General features: G+C 33.0%; 1 protein-coding gene across 4 annotated transcripts; it reads left to right on the forward strand.

The window, feature by feature from the left end:
• On the forward strand, nucleotides 1–13399 carry LOC111059004. 4 transcript variants are annotated; one of them, XM_039419111.1, is made up of 6 exons: nucleotides 1–302; nucleotides 7496–7686; nucleotides 8469–9191; nucleotides 10377–10436; nucleotides 11178–11305; nucleotides 12484–13399. In XM_039419111.1, exons 2-6 carry the CDS (start codon nucleotides 7515–7517, stop codon nucleotides 12751–12753), a joined length of 1353 nt encoding a protein of 450 aa, XP_039275045.1. In that variant the 5' UTR covers nucleotides 1–302; nucleotides 7496–7514; the 3' UTR covers nucleotides 12754–13399. The 4 variants fall into 4 exon arrangements, with proteins under 4 accessions (XP_039275045.1, XP_039275050.1, XP_039275031.1 ...); XM_039419116.1 differs by having other exon boundaries at nucleotides 10377–10433; XM_039419097.1 differs by having other exon boundaries at nucleotides 4–302; nucleotides 8469–9266.
• The last annotated feature ends 1025 nt before the right edge of the window (nucleotides 13400–14424 follow it).

Consider the following 14424-nt stretch of genomic DNA (forward strand, 5'->3'; position numbering starts at 1 on the left):
TCAAAACTATTCAGTGTGTTTTCAGTTTCGTTACAGTTCAGTTGTGCAGTTATTTGCTCTTCTCTGGAAAACAAAGTGAATGAGCAGTGTATTGTTTGTCGTTCAATTCATTTTTGATAGTGATTTAATGGCTTATGATGCAGTGTCCTTAAATTGTAGATTTTGAATTAGTGTGGGAATGGAAATTCTATTCCTACATCTTGGATTTTAATTCAGATGTGCTGCTTGAATGGAACAAAAGTAAAATATTGTTGTTGAATGTGGAAGTTTTACTTCCAAAAATAAATTTATTTACAATATTGGTAAGTAAATATATTTATTTCTAGAATCTATTGTACACTTAATCAAAATTTTATTTAATACATCAATGCACGACTTTGCGTCCTTTTTGTGTAAACAATAACTAGGTTATGTTTAGATAAGAGTAGAATTTAAATTTGTTGGCTGGTAGTTTATTTACTCAAGAATTACAATACAATAACCTATGCACAATAACTTGACGTCCTTTGTAGTGTAAACAAAAACTTTTTGGTTATGTTTTCCAAGATCTCAACATAAGTAACTTCAGAAGTTTAGAATGAAAAATGTAGACAAACTATAATAAGTGTAGGTATTTAAATAGATAATTTACAATAAGTTATGGTTGAATGTTAAGGCTCTCTATATTGCGTTTACTTTTCAAAAACTCAAGAATTTTAAATTCTTATGCTTACTAGTAGATCGTGCTGTCCAAATATTGGTCTAACTTGGTTCAAAACTCAAGATTAAGATTAATCTGTCTTTCATTGAGCTTTATTTAAAGCATCACCTCTTATTCACTCATATAATTACAAGCGTAATAGATGCGCCCCAAAAGAGGCCATGCATTCTGAAGACGCGCGAAATAGATTAAGCGCGTCTAAAGGTGCAAATCCTTAACGGCGTCTCAAGCGCGTGGTTAGGCGTTTAGACGCAAGTCTAAAATGCATGCTAGAGCCGACTATGATAGAGCACATAACCTAAGTTTATTAGATTCGATGATTCATTAGATATAAATAGTAAAAGCAACCAACGAGTCATCGAATGTAATGAATTTATAGTTAAATGCTCCAGCCATCACGGCTGTAACGACGCGACTCGAGCCGCCTGCTCAGATACGCGCGTCTCTAGACGCATCGCCAATAAGGAATTGCACCTTGAGACGCCCGAATAGTTAACGTCTAATTTTGGTCAGCTCTGCCTGCCGAATGTTATTCCGCAACCACGTGTTGGCCCAATGACGACCAGCGCCAGTGTGTGGATGGGTGGTTTGCCAACACGCTAATGCTTGATTAGGCACTGATCACATTGCAGGCTGTTCCAACATATATGACTGGACTAGGCATAATGAGCTGACACTGGATGGTGGACATTCCAACCGGCAACCTCTACAGTCGTCAAGTTTCATAAGGCTTACAGTCGACTATTGACTTGAAGATCTTTCCATTTAAAAAATGAAAAGAAATTGGATCACATTAGAAATATAAATGTCAGAATGCGTCTGTTTATCCAAAGAGACTCATTTATTATTTTATTTTGATTTGAAGAATGTGTTTCATTTTCCTTAGTAATCGAATTTCCGGCTGACGGTCTTTGACCAAGCCGTATAGTGTATGCAATATTTTTAAATGATACTTCTGTTAAAATATTGTTTTTTTTTCAATAAACACTTTTATATCTATATCTTATCTACTACTCCGTGAGAGCAATGCTGCAATACAAGGTTTGCACATACTATAGATTAATAAGTAGCTGTGAGAAGCAACTTATAAGAGTTCATAGGTATCTTTGCAGGGAAATAATAGATTCATTTCAACACAAAATATTTATATTTAATATAAATAGTATTACATTATTATTACACATATTTCATAATACACAGGTGACAAGTTATTTATCATGATGAGAACACGCAGATATGAATAGAATATCTTTTAAAAAATATATTGAGGCTAATGACTCAAAAGAGATAGATAGATATATATTACATCTGGTTGGCCTCAACGGCGTCAGACAAGTCAAAGTACTAGCAAAAGCGAGACACCATTATTTTTTCATGAAATTTATATCTAGTATATAATTACTATTTGTCTTTGACTCTATTACAGTAATCAAAATAGTCCTTCAGACTATAAAAGCACTCCTCCTTTAGAAATAATTATTTCAAACTTCGTTTAAACTCTTTTATCGTTGATATTTCCCGCAACCGAATTGGTAGTACTTGGTGAATCTTTCTACCAATATAACTGGGTTTTTCTTCATACAAAGTCAATCTATGATATTCCGAGAAGGTACTCTTATGCCGTGTATTATATTCATGCGTCTTATTAATAGTCTGTAGTGAACACCTTCTAATATATTATACACACATTTCCAAAATATAGAGACAGGGAACAGTGAGAATCTCCATTTCAATAAAATAGTCCCTACAATGTGTTTGTGGATGCAACCTCAACATAGTGCGCAATGCTTTCTTTTGACAAATGAAAATTTGCTGGAGGTTACTCTCTCTAGCTCCTCATAGGGCCACTGAATATATAATATGTGACTCCACCAAGTAATGATAGACCGACTTCAATAGAGGCTTATTATTTAATTTACTTAAATTCCTTAAGACAAAAATTCCACTCGCTATTTTACTTTCAATCTTATCCAATTGTTCCCCCCAACCCAGCCCTTCCTCCAGTTTCACTCCTAAGAAGTCCGTTGAGCTCTTGATTACCAATTCCGACTCTCCAATGAATAATTTAGGTGTTTCATTGTGTCTTAACCTCCTACTCTGATGGGTTTGTAGACACATATAATTTGTTTTCGAGGCATTATACATCAATTTATTATTTGCAAAATATTGGCACAGACTATTTATCTTAACATAGGATTCAATTTCCAATTTTCTCAAGTCTTGGCTCCTTGTCACCAGAGTCGTATCATCTGCAAAAACATACAGATTCTCAATGGGAACCGACCCTGCAACATCATTCACATAGATCAAAAACAACAAGGGGCCCAGAATAGAACCCTGAGGGACCCCAGAAACAATTAATTTAGGCTTTGATCGTGTGAATTTTATTTTATTTTTAGTTTCATGTTGAATCTCTGTGACTTGATACCTGTTTGTCATATACGAATCCATCCATTTCAATGCAGAGCCCCCAAAACCATGAAGTCTGAGTTTATTCATTAACAGATCTACATTTACACAGTCGAAAGCCTTGGAGAGGTCGGCAAAACAAGTGATTACCGCCTCTCCCGACTCAATCGCATCAATACAGTAGTTGAGGAAATCTATTAGTAACAATTTGGTAGACTTGGATCTGCGGAAACCATATTGCTTATTACAAAGAATGTCGTTATCCTCCAGGTAATCTATAAGCTGATTACAAATGGCTCTCTCCAATATCTTAGAAATAACCGGAAGCAGAGAGATTGGCAGATAGTTATTCAAATCAGTTTTGTCCCCACTTTTAAAAAGAGGTTTGAGTCTTGCTGTTTTACAGCCATCAGGACAAATTCCTTGTTTTATTGAAGAATTTATCAAGTGTAACAAAGGCGAGACTATTTCTTCGACACAGAATTTTACCACCTTCATACTAATTCCATCCAAACCATATGAAGATTTTTGCGAAAACTCAGAGATTATGTGTGTAAGGGTGAATCCATCTATTTCAACAAAATTCTGTATTCTACTTTGTACTTGGCTCTTTCACACTTTGCGCCCTCTTTCCACCCTCTATTCTATCACTAATTGATTCTGCAATGTTAACAAAATGTGTATTCATAATCTCTGCTATCTTTTTAGGATTTTCATCGGTCTCGTCCTCATTCCTCAAAATCAACTTCTCAACTTTTTTCTGACCCTTTCCCCTAAATTCGTTTACTACCTTCCAGGACTCTTTAGATTTATTGCTGGCCTCTTCTATTCTTCTGTTATACCAACAAGCTCTAGCAAGTGCAACATTTGTTTTATACAATCTTTTAGCTTGCTTGTAGTATATATTATTTTCAGTTGTTTTGTCTACTTTCCATTCCTCATAACGGTCTACCATATTAATCTTAAGATTTGTAATTTTCTCATCAATCCATTTTATCCTACTGTGGTAGATCTTTTTCTCTTTGAAAGGACACGAAATATCAAAGTGATACAAGAATATATGAGAATATTCAAGAATACAATCAAATAACTTTGTTCGAGTGACCTGGCTGGCTCAGGTTTGGTGTCAGAGTTTTCAGGGCCTCTGACATGAGCTAACAACTGTTATGAGGCAGTCGGGACCGGAAAATTAACGTATCCATCCGAAACACAGGAATGCCCTGAAAAAAGTATCTCAAATTGATGATGATATTTGTGAATCTATGTGATAGATCATGTGAAAATCTAAGTTTGTTGAAAAGTGGCATTTGATTTGTCTGCTCCACCTATAGGACTTACTTCTAAAGGTAGGCGCACACAGATCGTCATCGGACGGACGGTACGGATCGGACAATTAGATTTGATGCATTGTTTTCAATTGGAGTGCGCATACCTATACGATGCTGATAGGTATGCGCACTCCAATTGAAAATAATGCATCAAATCTAATCGTCCGATGCGTGCCGTCCGTCCGATGACGATCTGTGTGCGCCTACCTTAAGACGTACAATTGCCAAGCAAGTAATTTCGTATTGCATTTGGCTCTAACTATTATACAATAATTGAATAGGCTGACTCTTCAAAAACTAGTTTACTATTCTGACCCAAATTTTAGTAGGCTTATAGTAGTAGGATACTACGATTCTACAACTTTCATTAATTTTCTGTCAATTTATCATTAAAAAGAGGTTACAAATATACATTAGGTCTAGAAAGTGCTGAAGCCGCTCTATTACGTTTGAAGCATTTTGTCATAACAAGCTCAATAAAAGCTTAGTTGGTGCAGGTCATTTAGCTCTTACAATAAATCTTCGATGTGGATAAATGTTGTCATTAGCATTTTTTAAAATTTCGATTACTTACTCCATAAAATTCTTATAAAAATCTGAATGAATGAGGTAGGTTTATTAATAAGGTAGAATGACGATTTATTCTGAGAAAGATTTATGGTCCAGTTAAAGAAGGAGGGGAATGGAGGAGAAGATCCAATTCAGAGCTCGAGGCATTGATAAAAGGCCAAAATATTTTTAAATCTATAAAGGCGCAACGGCTTAGGTGGTTTGGACATATCTGTAGAATGAATGAGAACAGAATGCCCAAAATAATATTTAAGGAGAGGCTACATTCCAGAAGGAAGAGAGGAAGACCAAGAATGAGGTGGGAGGATGAAGTAAGAGACGATCTCCAAAAAATGGGATGTAGAGGACGGAAACTAATGACAGAGAACCGAGAAGAATGGAGAGCTGTAGTGGAGGCGGCCAAAGCTCATATTGAGCTGTAGTGCTAAAAAAAGAATGACGATTTATTCTGAGAAAGATTTATGATCCAGTTAAAGAAGGAGATGAATGGAGGAGAAGATCCAATTCAGAGCTCGAGGCATTGATAAAAGGCCAAAATATTTTTAAATCTATAAAGGCGCAACGGCTTAGGTGGTTTGGACATATCTGTAGAATGAATGAGAACAGAATGCCCAAAATAATATTTAAGGAGAGGCTACATTCCAGAAGGAAGAGAGGAAGACCAAGAATGAGGTGGGAGGATGAAGTAAGAGACGATCTCCAAAAAATGGGATGTAGAGAACGGAAACTAATGACAGAGAACCGAGAAGAATGGAGAGCTGTAGTGGAGGCGGCCAAAGCTCATATTGAGCTGTAGTGCTAAAAAAAGAATGACGATTTATTCTGAGAAAGATTTATGATCCAGTTAAAGAAGGAGATGAATGGAGGAGAAGAACCAATTCAGAGCTCGAGGCATTGATAAAAGGCCAAAATATTTTTAAATTTATAAAGGCGCAACGGCTTAGGTGGTTTGGACATATCTGTAGAATGAATGAGAACAGAATGCCCAAAATAATATTTAAGGAGAGGCTACATTCCAGAAGGAAGAGAGGAAGACCAAGAATGAGGTGGGAGGATGAAGTAAGAGACGATCTCCAAAAAATGGGATGTAGAGAACGGAAACTAATGACAGAGAACCGAGAAGAATGGAGAGCTGTAGTGGAGGCGGCCAAAGCTCATATTGAGCTGTAGTGCTAAAAAAAGAATGACGATTTATTCTGAGAAAGATTTATGGTCCAGTTAAAGAAGGAGATGAATGGAGGAGAAGATCCAATTCAGAGCTCGAGGCATTGATAAAAGGCCAAAATATTTTTAAATCTATAAAGGCGCAACGGCTTAGGTGGTTTGGACATATCTGTAGAATGAATGAGAACAGAATGCCCAAAATAATATTTAAGGAGAGGCTACATTCCAGAAGGAAGAGAGGAAGACCAAGAATGAGGTGGGAGGATGAAGTAAGAGACGATCTCCAAAAAAATGGGATGTAGAGAACGGAAACTAATGACAGAGAACCGAGAAGAATGGAGAGCTGTAGTGGAGGCGGCCAAAGCTCATATTGAGCTGTAGTGCTAAAAAAAGAATGACGATTTATATTTTAACTGTACATCTGTGTTCCTTTTATAAAAAGAATATATCTACAGGGTAAAAAATAATTCAGTAGGGTTTAATACAGAAGCCATATACATGAAAAACCTCAATTTTGCAAAGAATGAAATATTTGAATATCGAGACCAAACTTGTCAGTTCTCTAGTAATATCATAGATATCTTGCTTATAGAAACATTAAAGTCGAAGAGTTTTTTTCATAATAACAGGGAGAAAATATAGTAATAATATAATTCATTATTAATCTTGATAAAACAATAAACAAAGATATGTACAATTTCGATGGAATTAGATTCAGTTCTCAAGAAATTCTTCTAAAAGAAAAAAACAAGGGCCACTGTTGATTTATACTCATATCTAATTTGAAAATTAAAACATTTAATAGTTTAAAACCTATCTATTGGGAATCATTAAAAACTTTGGGTTCTATCTAGGATTAAGAATGAAGTGTTGTCTTTTATGTAGAATATGCTTTTATTCGGTGCACAATCCATTTTAAACTTGACGAAGAAACACATATCAAGTTCATTCATGGTATTTCGATTCATATATATGCCATTTTTTGTATGTTATTTTTATATTCTGTCATTTTTTTGCATTGTCGTATTATCTACTGCACGGAAGTAGGCTAGCAATATTATCATTGCAAAAATAGTTTCATTTGCATATCGTAGTCATATCATTTGCCGCCTACTTAGTTTTAGATTATTGAATGACCATTTAATGTTTTGTAAGAAACAGTTTTAGCTTGTGAATTACTTGATATGATGGATTTTTTTATTGTTTAGGCCTACATATCATTGGAGTAGAACAATAGTTGAAGATACTTTAAATGAAACAACTCTAGTTTGGTCGAAATTTATGTAAATGGCAGTACATTAAATAATAATACTGAATTTTTCAGATTGCAGTTTCCGTGAGGCATGGTTGCATACACTGACGGAGACAAGAGTGGCATCAGCTTGAAAAATGAGAGAATTTCGTCCACAAAAACGCATTCTTCGAAATCGACGTCAACTGAAATTAGTATTCCAGACACTGACAGCTACCAAACAAACTGCAAACGTGATAAACAAACAAGTCGTATTAGTAGAGGTAATTGATGAAAATATCCATCTCAAAAAAACAAGTGAAATTATTAAATAAATCACTGTAGCCACTTACCACCTCTGCACCCTCCAACAGTTCAATTCTAGACGATAGTCTAGTAACTATCAAGATTACTTTTGTCATCAATAAAATTCTTTTCCATTAATATCAACCAGCATGAAAATTAACGGAAACCTCTGTTGGAAAAGAACTATGTATCATATCCATCTTATACCTCGTACGTTGCTGTAGAGAGAAACAATCTAAGCACTTAGTACATTCTTAGTACCTACAAGGTTGAAGTGATTGATTTTCTCATCATTATATTAGAAGTGATTGTTGATAGATTGTTGTTTTTATATGAAAACTATCTACTCAACAGTATTGACTAAATATTATGATTTATATATTCTTATTGCTGATTGTATTTATCACGAGTCAGTTTTGTTAGTAATGAGATGAAAAAATCCAATACACCAGACCTAGTCTTAACTTGAGACCCTATGAGATCTCACATTCAATAATATAACGAAATATTATTTTTTATAATCGATTATTCTCATAAATTCCTCCAAATCTATCCTCTTTATTTCAAATACATGCTAACCGTTAATGGAAATAAAATGGATCAAGTACCCTTTTGGGTACCCTTTACTTCTTTTTTAAAAAGAAGTAAAATGTAATATCTAAAAAGGGTACGTATTCCATTTAAATTACATTAATTAAAGTTGCCCTTGATAATTCATTATTATGCTAACCGTACCGTTCTTTGTTTTTGTTTGTTCCAGCTACCCACCATGTCCATAGTACAAAGAATAATTCCTTCAGCCGATTTTTTTCGGTAAAAACAGTTGGTTTGATACTGCTGTTCTGTGATATAGTATATTTAAATTTTTATCTCTCTAGAACCGAATCCGTTCTACATCTTACACTAAAGAGAATCGATAAACTAGAAACTGAACTTCATTATTCAAGACTGACAACCAAGATTCTGAGATCAGATTTCAACTTTGCTAAAGAAGAAAATGAAAAACTAACGTACGATATTTTAACAACTCTGTCCACTCTTATTAAGCAAAAAGAAGTTTCGAAATTCGACGATGAGAATATTTTTGATAATTTGTTTGTTCAACAGAATGATAACACTATGAGACAGTTTGTACATAAGAGTGCTGCTGATAGAAATTTGGATGGAATGGATAATGGACAACTTATATTTAATAATGGAGATTCAGAGTTACCACTTGACCACGAAAGGGTTGAAACAATTCTGAAAGGGCCTGAGTTTTACGCTCATGTGGATTTAGAAAATAATAAGGGTGCTAGTGAATTTGCAGATGTAAAAGGATTTGTTGATAGAAGTGTGGATAGATTGAACCTTGACGAAAGTACAATATTCTTTCCAAATGAAACGGTTCAAAGCGTAGACCTATTTGCTGTTGATGATGATGATGATGATGATGACGATCGTGCTACCAGAACAAGACGAGAGGCGCCCTCAGAACGCAGAGGTAAACATCAATCTCATGGCAAACAGAAAAAGAGAGCGCAACACATCAATTGTAACTTTTTTTGTTGCTCATCTGGTAAACAAAGTGATTTATTTTTATGGTTTTGTTAAATGCAAGTTTTTAGACGACGCAGCATGTATTTAGGCTTCTGCAACTCTATTCGATTGATTGACTTTCTAAAATGCAATTGCTAGCTCAAATTCAATGTAACTCACAATATATAAGCATGTATGCACATATTTACAGATGTCCTTTATTATGGAAACTTATACATTTTGAACTATTTCGAAATTGACAAAATCTGAACTTGAGAATTCACAACTAATATTTGTTCATTTATTTTGGGTTTTAATGTTTGTTTTGTGATAAGATTGATTCAGTCCTCTCCAATTTCTAGAGAACGAAAAAACTGATTATGCGTAGTAACTTGCTCTTTTTGCATGTAACATTATAGAGGTCAGCCTTTAGTCATTTCTGTTAGCTAGAAAACATATATTCAGTTAACTGATGGTTAAATATTCTCTGCATTTATGTTATCGCCTTCAAAGTAATTACTTGATCTTTTTAATGTACCTAAATGTTTGTGTTGTTCTACAATGTGTCGTATCAATTTGCTCTTTAATAAAATATTCTATTATTAAGTAAGGTGCCCGAGCATGTTTTCAAGTATTAGTTATGAGTCACTGTTATATTTTTGAATAATTCTTGGAGATAGATTGAATCACTTCTTTGGTTAGCTTGAATATTGCTTTTGAAAGATTTGCAATGTAAAGTGAAAATGCAATGCATTGAAATATAATGAAACTTTTTAATTATGAATTTTATTCGCTTTGTATGAAAAATACTATAGATTCAGTTTCTTCCAATTGAAAAAAAATACATAACAAATAAAACTATATGGCTGATGAATGCTTTTATATTTTGAAAGTTCCGAGTTTCGATTACTAATTGTCTATTAGCTATAACCTATAGTTATTTTATATATTATCTATAATCATTCAGATACTTTGGAATGATAAAATTATCATTATTTCAAGAACTAAATCTCTCAAGAACTCAAGTTCCCAATAAATTATTTATTTGATTTGATTCATAATACGATTTTTTTCTATTGCTGTATTAATTGTTCCTTGTTTTTTTACATAAAAAATCAACGATTTCTATATGAATATTTGCATTTTTCAGGACCATTAGCTGTAATTCTGAGAGGTGTCCATCCAGAAGTGATCATTGAGGATGGAGGTAGTATGTATTTTCATGTTTTGGAGCTAATAAGAATATTAACAATTGCTGTACGGCGTAAAGTAGATTAATTCAAAATTTTGAATTGTCTGCAAAATATATAATTTTTGTTTTGTTAAGGAGTTATGCAGAATTAATATCTGAAAGGATTTCTAAGTTCGTGTGTAAACAACAAGTAACCAAGCAGAAGTTGCTTGAATAGCTTCAATAATTGCGGTACAGTACCGTACTTGAAACTTAACTTGCTTAATAAAATTTGATGAATGAGAATTGATATTGTGGCATTTTTCCATAATTTAAAAAACAGTACTATTTCATATTATGTGGATGTGACAAAGATAAAACTGTGTTTTTCAATTATCTTGCTCACTTTATTCTCTTGATGATTTTTATGTACATTTCGACTACTTCAAAGTGATTATATATTTTCAATATAACGTGTATATTATGTTTTCTTTATTCCAATCGATTTATTATTTGAATTTAAATTGTTCCTTATTGCTGAATTCTAGTGAACAAATAGTTTTATAATTTTACTAATAGAAAAATAGGGTTTTCTATAGGTAATTTTTTGTTCAAGTAGGTATAAGATTTTTCGTGTATATTTGAACAAATAGTGTGCTATTTGCTTTGAACTGAATCAAGTATCCGGAGTGAAAAATATTTCTTGAAGATTCCTTGATGAGTTGGAATTTTTCACATGCTTAAAAACTTATTTTTAAGAATTTATGTTTTCTGTTGTAGGCCTAATTGCACCTTGGGTAACAGATAGAAATGGTGCTGGAGATTATCCGTTCAAAGATTTTGTATTTAGAGAAGGAAATGGTAAAATAGAAATATCTGGAAAAGGACTCTACCTCATTTATGCTCAGGTAATTGTAGTTTTTTCAACTATAGATATCTCTCTAATATATGTATGTGTGGTAATTTGCTTTTAGCGTTCAAGTACTGTTATAGCTTTGTCGGTATAGTCTCAATTTGTATATTACAGTATTTTTATCTCTCCCTTGTAGAGACTAATTTTAAATCCTTCGTTTGATTCCCCCTTTTCCTTTTGAGTTCCTATGAAAATTATTTGTTCTTTATGTTTTCCTAATTTTTTCCATGTCATATAAAACATCCTTTGCACGGTCTGCTCCAGAACTCATGTTTTTCACCACAGTCACGATTTAAGTATTTAAGAAAGTTCTTAAGAGTAAATAAGTCTCATATTAGTACTTTTGTGTGATAAAGGTTGCTGTGATTACTTGAAATCCCTAAATATTGTCTAGTGATCAAAGTTTTGGAAATATTAGTAAAGTTTCCGTTCCCAGTTACAACAAAATACCCATCCCAAATGCTTGTAATTGACTGTAATTCCTACAATAAATTTGAATTCAACGTAAATAATTCTCCATTCATTATAAATATGTAGATTGCTTATTGATAATAATTGATTTTTCTAGTTCCATTATGCAATCAAAATTCCGTCAAGACTAATACATCTAGGTATGTTTTAAGACTAACGTAGTTCAAGACTGCAAGTATTTTGTTGGCTTGACCTCTTGCCTCCTACCCTACTACTTTATAAACTGTGTGCCTTTTACACATTTAAAGACAGGATTCCGTGTTTAAATATGCTTCAAAATCTTCCATGGAAAACGAAGACTGGACACCTTCAAACATATTTTTTTCAAATCAAGCATCATTCTATAGATCTATCAATTTCACTTTTAATTTCATCAGAAAGTCATGTTATTCACACTGATCTTATGTTTCCAGTTGTTCTATTTATCTATGTCTCCAGGTGTTCTTATATAGATCATTCTATAGATCTATCAATTTCACTTTTAATTTCATCAGAAAGTCATGTTATTCACACTGATCTTATGTTTCCAGTTGTTCTATTTATCTATGTCTCCAGGTGTTCTATTTATCTGTGTCTATGTTTCCAGGTGTTCTGTTTATCTATGTGTCTATGTTTCCAGTTGTTCTGTTCATCTATGTATCTATGTTTCCAGGTATTCTATTTATTTATGTTTCCATGTGTTCTATTTATCTATGTTTCCAGGTGTTCTATTTATCAGCGAACCACCTCAATGGATTTTCAATTAACATGCAAAAGTCCGGCGCTCAAGCTGAGTCAGAGATTGCAAGGTGCAGTAACGATATAACAACAAAAAGGACATCAGAAGTCAGCTGCTACACCAGTGTGATTCGCCAGTTGCTTCCTGGAGACAAAATCTACCTTGTTCAGCGGGAAAGGAATAGCAGGATTTTACATGGAGACGGATACACATACTTTGGTATCGTAGCATTGAACAGTCCTCCCAAGTGTTAATCCTTGTACCTATCCAATTTTATCGTGTTTTAATCGGAATGACGACTGAATTTTCTTACTGGTGCTTATAATCTTAGAGTTTCTATCTTTTGTATTACCGTACAACGAGGTATTCTTATTGATAAGTCTTATCTTTTGTATTATTGAACAACTAGGCATTCTTATTGATAAGATGAATATACCTAGATTTACATTTTTAAGGAATTTTGAATAGGAATTTTTTATATGTACAATTTTTAGTCGAAAGGATTAACCTTTTATAATATCAAGCATAAGATTTTAAAAAAAGTGCCTTCAATATTAATTTTCTATAGCACCGTTATAACTATTTTTATATGAATTTTGATAGACCATTATTTGAATTTGAGACAAACCATTATTTATCATGGCATGGATGAAATTTCCTGTAAACTACTTAATAATTGTTATCATTGTCTTTATCCTAGAAATCTGCTTCAAATAATCATAAATTCATGTTTTTTTGGAACAATGATGATAGCCTATATATTTGACTTACGTATACGAAAATTCTTGTATACAAAATCATGTCATTTTTGTTGCAATCCTAGAAATCTGCTTTAAATAATAATAAATTCATGTTTTTTGGAGCAATGATGATAGCCTATATATTTGACTTATGTATACGGAATATTTTCATTTTTGTTGCAATCTATCAATTCCAGAATTAGCGCAATACAGAATAATAGCTTGACCTAGCCTTTCTCAATTAATTGGACGTAAAATGTATACTATTTGTAAGTAGATAGGCTACTCCGTACTGTGATATCAGATTCAAGGCTTAGTGCCAGCTCTTTTCTGTATTAATCTTCAATTTTTAAATTAATTTTGGAAAACGCTTAGCCAAAACCTCATCAATTATTGATATGCCTCAAGTAACAAGGTTGTATATTTTGAGTATTTGCACAGTTCAGTTGCCTCGACAGATTTTAGTGCCATACTTTTCTATGAAACATCTCGATTGATGTTGATGACTGCAATTTATTGAAAATATTGACAAATTTTTGTGAAGAATATTTGGTAGAGTGTTTAAAATACCAAGTTGAGTAGTATAGGTGGTACTGTAATTATTCAATCTTTATCATTGGGCTTCCATTATCAAGTCTTAATAGTTTTTTTTTATAATTAGGCTATGTTGTAAATATGCAGTCGGCTCTACAAAAACAATTTGCATAAAGTCTTACTACCGGAATTCATTTCCAGAAACTGTTATTGGTTTTACAAACAATTCATAGGTGATGTGTATTAAGCAGCTTTTACACCAAAGTTATTAACAAAATGTTATTAACATAGAATTCTATTAGATTGAACATAACTTATCATACACATGATGAACAATATTGTTTGTCAAGTTCCGTTCAATCTAATAGAATCTATAAGGATTAAGTTATTAACAGCTGTAACTTACTAAGAGTGGGTAGGTTTGTGATTTTGTATTCAAATTTATAAAATAAGTAAAATATTTCTTCATTTTTTTATTCATTGTGATACATTCTGTGATTTATTTGAAGAATAATGTCAACCTTCAAAATTCAAAATCTTCAAATCATTATTCCTGGACTAAAAATCAAGTGACGAAGCAGTGTGTGATATCATAACCTCAACCTTTGGACAACATTAACTTTTTATCAAAATTTGTGGAGAGAAATAGTA

This window comes from Nilaparvata lugens, chromosome 1 (genome assembly GCF_014356525.2).
Source record: "Nilaparvata lugens isolate BPH chromosome 1, ASM1435652v1, whole genome shotgun sequence".
In the NCBI taxonomy this organism is placed as follows: domain Eukaryota; kingdom Metazoa; phylum Arthropoda; class Insecta; order Hemiptera; family Delphacidae; genus Nilaparvata; species Nilaparvata lugens.